The sequence below is a fragment of the Pipistrellus kuhlii genome, unplaced genomic scaffold (assembly GCF_014108245.1).
Source record: "Pipistrellus kuhlii isolate mPipKuh1 unplaced genomic scaffold, mPipKuh1.p scaffold_m20_p_1, whole genome shotgun sequence".
NCBI classification, from domain to species: Eukaryota; Metazoa; Chordata; class Mammalia; order Chiroptera; family Vespertilionidae; genus Pipistrellus; species Pipistrellus kuhlii.
In genome coordinates, this window is record NW_023425404.1 from 11,780,417 (window position 1) to 11,791,878 (window position 11,462).

The 11,462-nt window shown below is 47.7% G+C and overlaps 1 protein-coding gene across 1 annotated transcript; it reads left to right on the forward strand.

Annotated features, from left to right (window-relative positions):
* The first annotated feature begins 947 nt into the window (after window positions 1-947).
* On the forward strand, window positions 948-4,609 carry LOC118709278 (membrane-spanning 4-domains subfamily A member 10-like). The gene is given in 4 exon segments (XM_036421227.1): window positions 948-1,067; window positions 1,183-1,310; window positions 4,004-4,421; window positions 4,424-4,609. Coding segments are annotated over 4 exon segments (852 nt in total).
* Window positions 4,610-11,462: the final 6,853 nt, after the last annotated feature.

Here is an 11,462-nt window from a genome sequence, read left to right on the forward strand (position 1 = left end):
TTTAAGGCTGAAAGCAGGTTGACAAATAATCTATTTCTACCTCCTTATTTTACAAGCAAAAAAGTTGAGGCCCTGCCTTACTCAAAACTATGAATGTTAAGTGAGGCAGAATTTTAAAATTTACCAGTGAGTGGCTGAAATTGACTTGAACCCAGATTTCCTTCCAAATCTGCCCCTCATCACATCCTCTCCCCCTGAGATGAAGAGCAGAGCAGGGAGGAGGAGGAGGGAGGACAGTGTCTGCTCCAAGCCGGAGAAGCAGGCCAGACATCTGTGAGGTGGCTGGACAGAAGAGGCCCCTCCACAACTCTGGTGGGAACTCAAGGCTCCAGACAGGGCGGTGACAGAGTCTTGGTGAAAAAGGTGGCTGTCTGTCAGCACCAGAGCCCAGCAGCTATTTCCTAGAGAAAGTGGACCCTTCCCTGTCCTGAGGGAAGCCCGGACTGCTCCCCTGCCCTTGACATTGGCTGTGACTGAGGCCCATGAAGGCCTGGCTCCTCCTAAGTGTCTGTGCCCATCCCTCTCCTTCCCGTCTCCCCACCCCCCGAGGCCATGGGGCTCCAAGCCAAAAAGATGTGTTTCTAGTCCCTGAGATGACTTCATCACCATGAACACCAGGCAGGACCGTTGGAGGAGGCTGAGGACTTCCTCACAGAGTTGGGTCCATTCCCTGTTTCCTCTGGGCGACAGCGGGAAGGTCCTGCTGCCAGGCTGACCTCTTACTGACACACCCTGGAGACTTGGCCCCTGTCCTGGTTGGACTCAGAGTAGGAGAGACCCCTCTTCCATGTTTCAATCTTCCCCTTTTCCTCTCTCTCCTCTAAGGCCCCTGCCCCCACAGGCACCAGCGGTCCGCGGGACCACCCATGTATTGCCCTGTGGGCAGCACGTAACGGGAGCCTCTTGCTCACAGGCCCAGGCCCACAGTGCTGACTGTTTACGCTGTAATGGTGATATCTTTCTCCGTGAGCTCTTTATCCCCTTCAGAGCCGTCTGTGCCGCGGTCCCTTTTGAAGGCCCTGAAGCCTTCTCACTTGCCAGACAAGCTGGAGGAAAGTACTAAGAGGGTGAGAAATCTGCCCGAGGAATCTCAGTCCCTCTGGGGCCGGGGCTGACAGCTGGGCCCGGCTGCTGCACAGCCAGGCAGAAGCCGAGGCTCCCAAGGCTCTGATTCCCTTGCAGACCCAGGGCCAGCCGTGCGGGGCCACAGAGGTCATCGTGCCAGAGGGAAGGCCCAGTCAGAACCTGGGGGCCATCCTGGAGGTGACCCCAATCAACTGGAAATACAGCTTCTCACCAGACATAGGGAGGTGAGAAGTTGTATTTTGCCCCCTCACTCATGTATCTGCTCACACCCAAGTCTTTTTTTTTTTTTTTTTAATATATTTTATTGACTTTTTACAGAAAGGAAGGGAGAGGGATAGAAAGTTAGAAATATCGATGAGAGAGAAACATCGATCAGCTGCCTCCTGCACACACACACACACACACACCTACCCCCCCCACCCCCACTGGGGATGTGCCCTCAACCAAGGTACACGCCCTTGACCGGAATCGAACCTGGGACCCTTGAGTCTGCAGGCCGACGCTCTATCCATTGAGCCAAACCAGTTTCGGCCACAACCAAGTCTTGAGTCAAGATCCAGGAGCCGCTGAGTGTCCTCGGATCCTCCTTAGAAATCAGCCCTGGTCCAGCAGCCGAGACTCCAGGCGGGCTGCTACACTGAGAACTTTGTTGTGCATAGACTTCCCTCCCTCCCCACCCCTTTCCCTGAGAATAAAGCGCTCCCACCCTCTCAGGAACAGACTCACTGTTTTGTGGCCATAACACCAATGACTCTTAGGACCAGGGATACACCTGGTTTACAAGACCATGCATTTCAGGGACCTGCTCCCGAAACCATGTGCTCAATCAGGAACCATTCGCTTCCTGAAAGCAAGCAGTCAGCAACAGCCTCACTCAGCTGACCATGCTTCCAGGTCAACCAACTCCTGCATGCTCTGCAAGGCGGCTCATCCGGACTGGACTGCCACTTCCCCAAGCCCGGAAGACCGCCTTGCTGGGAGACTGTGCCTGCAAGGACAGCTCCCCCTTGCTGAAGCAAACAGTAAACTCAGCCTCTTGTTTCAGATATGGAGTAGTTACAGCTTCCTTCACTACCTCCTCCCCCAAATCTTTCTTATAATCTGTCACAGATTCTTCCAAAATCCAGAGAATGAGCAATATCCTTCTTGTCAGTGTTGGTATAAAGTTGACCTACAGTGGGGACAGAAGCCCCTTCCTTGTTATTCCTCTGTCCTCCCCCAACATATCAGCTCCATCCTGGACCCAAATAAAGCACCCATGAGACGGTGCATTGTGTCCCTCCTCTCACCCCCAGGCACGAAGACAGGGAGGATGGAAGTGCGGGAGGAGACAGCTGCCACTACACTTCCCTTCTGACACCAAAATGAGATTGTATATACTCATTGTTTTATAACTTGCCTTTTAACCTGTTAACCAGGGAGTTCTCTTTTTAATTACGCAACCTGTAATGGGCGCGTACTCTTTCACTAGGACGTGTCAGTACGTCACGCCCGGAGGACATAATTTCATATTATTATTATATTTTTATTTATACTTAATTAAAATAAATGATATATATATTTTTCATTTATTTATATATAAAGCACAAAGGAAAATACAAAATTACAAAAAAAAATAGAAAAGAATACCAACAAAAAAGTGGAAACATCGAATTAAAAAATTATAAATTTTACAAACAATTATAAAGATTACAAAAAATATATACCGTCCCTCTCAGGGCACAACATATATTTCCAGGACGTATTCATATGTCCTACCCATTCCCAATACTGTTTACGTTTGACGTATTTATACGTCCCGCTCGGTTAACAGGTTTTAAACTTAATATATTGAAGACATCCCCCTACCATGACACTAGATCTCCTACAATATGATTTTAAAATATATTTTATTGATTTTTTACAAAGAGGAAGGGAGAGGGAGAGAGAGTTAGAAACATCAATGAGAGAGAAACATCAATCAGCTGCCTCCTACACACCCCCTTCTGGGGATGTGCCCGCAACCAAGATACATGCCCTTGACTAGAATTGAACCTGGGACCCTTGAGTCTGCAGGCTGAAGCTCTATCTGTTGAGCTAAACTGATTAGGGTTACAATATGATTTTTTAAAGTACTGAATTGCAATGTATCATTTGGCTATTCCATCATTTGATTAATTGATCTATTGTTGAATATTTAGGTTCTCCTTTTTGTTGCTGTTATAATAAACAATGCTATATGAGGAACATCCTTGTGGATATGTCTTTGTGTACAGAAGTCTCTCCCATGATAAAAAATAACAACAGCAGCAAAATCAGACCAACCCCTCAATTGCACCAGCTCCCTCCAGTACCTCCCGATGTGGCTCTTGAGAGTTGTCTATACTTTTTGTCTCTTTCTTGGCATTTCCATTCACTACAGCCGTGCAAAAGGGATTACAGGCACCAATCAGCATTTTGTTGTTCTTAAACTCCAAGTCCTTTCTTCAACCTGGAAGCCTCCCTGAGGTCTGACCTCTATGCACCTCTCCAACCTCATCTCCTGCCTATTTCTCTAAGGTCTAGCACATTTGTCTTTTCTTAGTTCCTGAAATCTGTGGTGTCCCCTCAGGACTTTTACTCATGCTGTTTCTCTGCCAGGAAACCTTTTCCACCTCCCACACCCAGCCTCTCAACCTTGCTGACTAACAAACTTGCATCATCCATAACTCAGCTCAAAGGCACTTCCTCAGGAAAGCATCCCAAACACCCCATCCCCATCAAACCGGGTCTCGTGAGCCATTAGAAGCTTAGGAAACACCGTCTACTTCCTTATGGCACTATTCACTCTATTTGGGGGGGGAGGGGGGGGGGAAGACTTCCTAAGCACATGTACAGAATTTAATATATAACTTTTAAAAGTTGGCCGACCCTGACTCTGCCTGTCTCCCTGGCGGAGTCATGGCAGCAGAAGCCCCCCTAGCTGGCCAGCCCAGCCCAAGCCCAAAGGCCACCGAGCTCTGCCAACTGGCTCCGCACTGGAACGGGGGGGGGGGGGGGGGGGGGGGGGGGGGCGGGGGGGCATCCTTCTCACACTGGGCGCCTCCCACATTGCCATCGGGGTGCTGCGCGCGGTCCTCGGCGGCTACCTGGCCTTTTCAGTCAAGAACCTCCACCTAGTGACGCTGAAGTCTTGGTACCCATTCTGGGGACCTGCCTCCTTCCTCTTTTCAGAGATCTTGGCGATGGCAGTGGCGGAGGTTTTGAAAACCTCTCTGAAGGCGCTGTGCCTGATCGCCAACCTCCTCAGCTTCCTCTGCGGGCTGGCCAGCCTCTTGGTCCTGTCCAAGGACCTCTTCCTGGAGAAAACAAATCCGGGTGGGCCCCGATCTGGAGACCGTACCCCAACAGCACAGTGCACATCCAGAGGCTGCAGCAGGTCCTGTTCAGCCTCACCTGGCTGGAGCTCTTACTGCCCGTGGTCACGGCCGTCTTCTCCGCCGCGGACGACGAGTCTGCGGAGAGCGATGACTTGCCCCCGGTGCCGCCGCCGTGGAGTTGGTGATCCGGGAGCCGCCTCCATCCTACGAGGAGGTGACAGAAGGAGGCACACGGGAGGGGCGGAGCAGCTGTGAAGAGGCCTGGGCCCCGAAGCAGCAGCAGCAGCAGCAGCAGCAGCAGAGTCACGGGGTCCTCCCCCAGGGCACCCCCCCCCCCCCCAGGCCAACGTGCTGTTTGGAGAACTGGGTGGCCTGTCCTGATGGCCGAGGCGGTTGGTGGTCCCATCTCCTCGGGCACAGAAGGGCCTCCAGGCCCCCACCCCTCCCACACCCCAGCATCTGGTTGGTCAGGGCACAGCTAGACCCTTCCCAGCCGCCTGGCAGCTCAGGAGGAGCCCCCGGGGCCCAGCCGCCCTGACGCCTTCCCCATCTCCGTGCTGGCCCATGTGGGCTGCGAGGAGCCAGGGAGGGTGCCTGGCTTTGCTAGACTCAACCTGTGCGAGTGTGGGCTCTGGATCCCTGGGTGCCGGGGAAAGGGGCAGCAGCGGCGCCCGGTCAGGCAGGGATGCTGTGCGTCCTGGCCAGTGGGTCGCTGGGAGACAGCACCCTCCCCCCAATTCCACAGCAGCTGGTGCTGAGCAGCAGGCAGGGGGACGCCTTCCTTCCGTCCCCCGCCACCTCCCTTCGCCTTGTTCTGGGCTCAAACACTGCACAGCTCCTCCGCTGCCTGGAGGCAGGGTGACCTGGCCAGAGGGAGGTGGAGTGGGTCACTGAACCATGGGTCGGTCGGAGTTTGGAGAAAGGTGCCCTGGCGTCGCACCTGTGCCCGAGTTCCTTGGAAACGGCTGAAATAGCGTTTGTAGCCTCTGGGTTGTCCTGGTAACTGTCCTGACTCTCTCTTGTGGATTCTGAGTGTAAATCTGCTGTGACACCTGAGGTTGGTACTGCAGTCGGCCTTGACCATGGTCACTGGTCAGCTTATTAAAGGCTCATGAATTTAAATTAAAAAAAAAAGTTAATCATAACATCACAAATATATACCAACTTACTGTGTTCTTTAAAAATATCCAACATGAAAGGGAATTGTGGAGCTTTATTTGACCACTGCCTGCTCCCTCCCCAAGCCCAGGTCCTGCCCCCACTCCCTGGATAAGACGCTGTTAGGAGCTTTGTGTGTGATCAGCATAGGGCTCCAGAGCTTAGTTTTTGGAGCCAAACTGTCAAGCTTTGATTCCTAGAGCTCCTACTTCCTAACTGTATAAGCTTAACCTCTTAACCTCTCTCTGCCTTAGTTTTAGCATGTTTAAGTAAGGATTAGTAATCGTAACTAATAGTTTTAAGATTTACATAAGATGTTCCATAGGAATGATGCCTAGGCTTTCCTAGGCAGCAGAAAAGCTTTTTTTTTTTTTTTTTTTAGCTTGTAGAGAGCTCCATAATTTCATGAGTCTATTTCTTATCATAAGAAATCTGTCTGTCTATCCATCTATACTGTTGGTTCTGTTTCTCTGGACTAATACACTGTAACATATACTGTAGAAAATATATAGTACTAGAGGCCCAGTGCATGAAATTTGTGCACTAGGTGTGTGTGTGGGTGGGTGGGGGGGTGTCCCTCAGCCCAACCTGCACCCTCTCCAATCTGGGACCCCTCAGTTAAGATTGATCGGGCCTAAACCTGCAGTTAGACATCCCTTTCAAAATCTGGGATTGCTGGCTTGCCTGACTGCCTGCCTGATTACCCCTAACTGCTTCTGCTTGCCAGCCTGAGCACCCCCTAATCACTCCACTGCCAGTCTGATCAACACCTAACTATTCCCTTGCTGGCCCAGTTGCCCCAACTGCCCTCCCTTGCCCACCATCTTGTGGTGGCCATCTTGACCACATGCGGTGGCCATCTTGTGCAATGGTGTGAGGGTCAATTTGCATGTTACCTCTTTATTATATAGGATTGTTTTGTGCATTTAAGCAATATAAATTGTTTATATAAGTAGAATTTGGGAACTGACTGTTTTTACTCAATAATATGTTTTTGAGATCTTTCATGTTTATAAACATAGATTTAGTTCTGATTTAGTCTTTTAAAATGCTGAATAATAAAAATTCACTATATGATTATACCACATTTTATTAATTCATTTTCATATTGATATTACATAAGATTGAATTTGGAATATTTTTTCAATTTTTTGATATTTCAAGTAAAATTGCAATGAATATCTATTCTAATATATAAAAACCCAGGGTTTGTAAGGACTGACCGAAGGCTCAACTGAACACTGGAAGTCAATCCTGCCCCAGCATTGACTGCCCAGAGGGCTGCAGATCAGGCCTGGAGAAAGGTCTGGAGAGAGAGGCAGGCTCTGACCTGCAGCCTCTGTGACAGCTGTTGATCAGCCATTGCCTCTCTCTTTCTCTCCGGACTTTGCCAGCAGCCACGCCTCTGTTTTTCTCTGAGCCTCCACAGGTGCTGCTGATCAGCCCTGCCTCTCTTGATCAGGCCCAGAGATAGGCACAGAGACAATGACTGGCATAGAAACCGACCAATCAGAACCAAATCTGGGTGAACTGTGAGGAGCCAATGGCTGCCTAGGAGGCAGAGCTTTTGACACTGACTAGCATAGAAACCAATCAATTAGAATCAAATTGGCCATCAGTGGAAGGCAATTGGGGGAAACCAGGCCAGCAGGGGAGGGCAGTTGGGGGTCTAGTTCAGGCCAGCATATGAGGCAGTTAGGGATGATTAGGCAGGCAGGCAGGTGAGCAGTTAGGAGCCAGTGGTCCCAGAATGTGAGAGGGATGTCTGACTGCCGGCAGGAAGACATTCCCCAAGGGGTTCCCAGTTGGAGAGGGTGAAGGCTGGGCTGAGGGAATCCCTTCCCAATCCGTGCAAGAATTTCGTACAAGATCCCTCCCCACTTCATGCAACAATATGTATCCAAGGTATACTGCAGTAATAAAGAAAATGTTTTTTAGATGAAATATCTAGAATTAGAATTGGTAGATCATAGAGTATGTGTATTTTCACTTTAAATGGTTCCCCACCAGGAATATTTAAAAGCATTTCAGTTTCAACCTGAAAGTCATACTGATATTCTTAGACACTTTCTTCTAAACATTTGTGGTTGTTCTCTTTTGAATTTTTAATTTTAAACTTAGATTTATTTTTGTATATGGTATGAAGTATGGATTAATTTTTTTCTATATGTTAAGTCAAGTTTCCCAACACCTCTCATGAAGAATTCATCCACTGGCTTGAAATGTCTCTTTTATCCTAAGTCAAACCCCCCTACATGCATGACTTTGTTTCTGAACTCTAGTCTATTCTTGTCATCTAGTTATGTGCATCAATGCCACTTGTTTTAAAAATTGCAGCTTTAGACTATGTCTTTTGATTTGGTAAGGCAAGCTTCTAAGCCCCAGTACTTGTTCTTTTTCAAACAGCTATTGCTGCACAGTTACACATACTATTAAAATCACATAAGATATTACGTATCTGCTAGAGTCCCAGTGCATAAAATTTGTGCACTGATAGGGTCCCTAGTGGCTGCCAGCTGCTGGCTGCGTACTCCCTCCCTTTCCCGGGCTGGCCCTGCCCCCTAGTTGAACTCCAGGACAACTCGTGGTCAAGGGGGCAATTTGCATATTATGCTTTTATTATTTAGGATATGTATGTATTTGTTATTGTTTTTTTCCATTAGAATGACAGTTCCATGAAAGCCTTTTTTTGGTTAGTGTTATTCACAAGGATACCTAGAAAAGGGTCAGGCCCAAAGTAGGCCTTCCAAAAGTTTTGTTAAGTGAATGAATAAACATGAATTTTAGAATCATCCTGTTCTAAGTTCTTTGAAGAGTTCCTTTGGTGTTTTTATTGGAATTGCATTGAATTTTTATTTTATTTATTTATTTATTTATTTATTTATTTATGTAAGTATATTTTATTGATTTTTTACAGAGAGGAAGAGAGAGGGATAGAGAGTTAGAAACACCGATGAGAGAGAATCATCAATCAGCTGCCTCTTGCACACCCTCTACCTGGGATATGCCTGCAACCAACGTACATGCCCTTGACCGGAATAGAACCTGGGACCTTTCAGTCCACAGGCCAACACTCTATCAACTGAGCCAAACCAGTTTTGGCTGCATTGAATTTTTAAATTAATTTGGAAAGAATTGACATCTTTATAGTGGTAGTCATGTTGAACACAATACAACTCCTCATTTATTTGAGTCTTTTTTGTGTCTTTCAGTAGAATTTTATTGTTTTCTCCACAAAGGTCATATATTTCTAGTTAATTTTAAATGGTGTTTTGTTTGTTTTATTACATTTATAATTTTTTTTTTTATTGATCTTAGAGTGAGGAAAGGACAGAGGGAAGGAGAGAGAGAGATGGGTATGAAAAAGAAACATCGATTGGCCACTTCTTGCATGCACCCTGGCTGGGAAATTGGACTTGCAAACTTAGTATGGGCCCTGACTGGGAATCAAACATGCCACTTTTTGGTGTATGGAATGATGCTCCAACCACTGAGCCACACTGGCCAGGGCTATTTCTACTTAATTTATTCCTAAATATGTTATAGTTTTGTTACTACGTGAATGAGATTTTAAAATTATTATTACACTAGAGGCCTGGTGCACAAATTCATGCACCAATGTGGGGTCCCTTGGCCTGGCCTGCGAGATCGGGCCAACACTGGCTCTCCAACATCCCCCAAGGGATCCTGGATTCCGAGAGGGCGTAGGCCAGGCTGAGGGACCCCACCTGTGCACAATTGGGGCTGAGGAGAGATGTGGGAAATTAGCCAGCCAGGGAGGGACCACATGAAGGCTCCAGGGTTGTCTGGCCTGTCTTGCTCAGTCCAGATGGGCTGGACCCTACCAGCAAACTAACCTACTGGTTGAAGCGTCTGCCCCCTGGTGGTCATTGTACATCATAGCAAGCAACCTTAGCATATCATTAACATATGACACTTTGATTGGTTGAAAAAATAACCAGACATTAAGCATAGTAGGCTTTTATTATATAGGAATATTAAAATTATTATTTCTGCCCTAACTGGTTTGGCTCAGTGGATAGAGCGTCGGCCTGCAGACGGAAAGGTCCCAGGTTTGATTCCAGTCAAGGGCATGTACCTTGGTTGTGGGCACATCCCCAGTAGGAGGTGTGCAGGAGACAGCTGAATCGGTGTCTCTCTCATCAATGTTTCTAACTCCCTATCCCTCTACCTTCCTCTCTGTAAAAAATCAATAAAATATATTTTAAAATTATTATTGCTGATACATAGGAAAGTTCTTGATATATAAATATTGATCTAGTGCCCTGAATCAAAGGGTCACCACCTGGTATTGTAGGCTCAATTCCCAGTAAGAGCTGTTTAGAAGGTAGCACATTATGTTTCTCACATCAATGTTTCTCTCTCTCCTCTCTAAAATAAATAAAGACATATTTTAAAAAAAAGATTGGTCTAGTATGCAGACATTTTGCTGCACTCACCAATTATTGCTTTGGGTTTTCCAGGTGAACTATCACTTCATCACAAACAATGGCAATTTCGTCTCTTCCCTTCCAGTTTTTTAAACCTCATGTTTGCTTTCATTTCTTATTGCATTAATTGTAACTTCCATTATATTGTTGAAGAGTATATTGACTCATTTCTGACTGTAATGGTATATCATTTAGGATAGGTTAAGGTATGCTGCAGTAACAAACAATCCCAAAATCTAGTGGTTTAACACAATAAAAATGCATTCCACTGGTCCTGGCTTGTTTGGCTCAGTGGATAGAGCTCCAGCCTATGGACTGAAGGGTCCCGGGTTCAATTCTGGGTCAAGGGCACACGTCTGGGTTGTGTCTTGATCTGGGGGCGGACGGAGGGAGTGCAGGAGGCAGCCAATCAATGATTCTCTCTCATCATTTATGTTTCTATCTCTCTCCCTCTCCATTCCTCTCTGAAATCAATAAAAATATTTTTTAAATGCATTCCTCGCTTACACCCCATGACCAATACAAGCCATAGAGCAGGGAGGAGTTCCTTAGTGTTGTTTCTCAGAGACTCAGGCGAATGGACGTTCTGTGCCTCCATGGACATGTGCTTCTACGGTAACCAGAGCGGAAGGACTGGCTCTTGGAGCTTCTCCTGTGAAGTAACTCACGTTCTGTCCACTGGCATGTCAAAGCACGTTCCCCGGCCAAGCCTGACTTCCCCAGGGGCAGGGAAGTGCCATCCTACCTCAGGTCAGAGGACCGTGGGAATGGGTCTAATGCCCCACCACTGCGCAGGATGGAAGTTGCATCACATATGCTCCAAGTTTCTAGCAGATAATCCTTTCTCAAGTTGAGGATTAAGTTCACGAGTTTGTTTAGATTTTGTTCAGCAAAGAGTTTTGGCTATATCATGCATGAGCATTAAGTTTTATCAGATGATTTTATAGTCTCCTTTTGATGTGCAGATTTTATTCTTCTCCCTTGCTTTGTTGGGGGCGTTTATAGATATTTTTCGCCCAGAACACACTCCTCTACTGCCCTCTTCAAACACTTCAAAGCTCATTCATTCGTTCATTCATTCAGCAAATACTTACTTTAGCAATACTGTGTGCCAGATGCTGTTCTGGGCACTTAGGGTACACCAGTGAACAAAGCCCACAGAGGCCCTTGACCCCACCCTCTCCCCAAGCCTGCCCCTCCCCAAGCCTGCCCCCTACCCCCACCCCACCCCCAGCGCTCCGCCTCGCCTCGCCTACGCTGTGGCTTTGGGGGCCGGCCGTAGCCGAGCTGGGCGCTGATTGGCGGTTTATTCTAACAGCTAGAGGCTGAGCTCATCTGCAGCCAATGGCTGGCTGCACCCGGCAAGAAGCCTGCACCCGGCTGGAGGGCGCAGAGCCGGGGTCCGGGTGCAGGATCGCCGGCAGAGGTG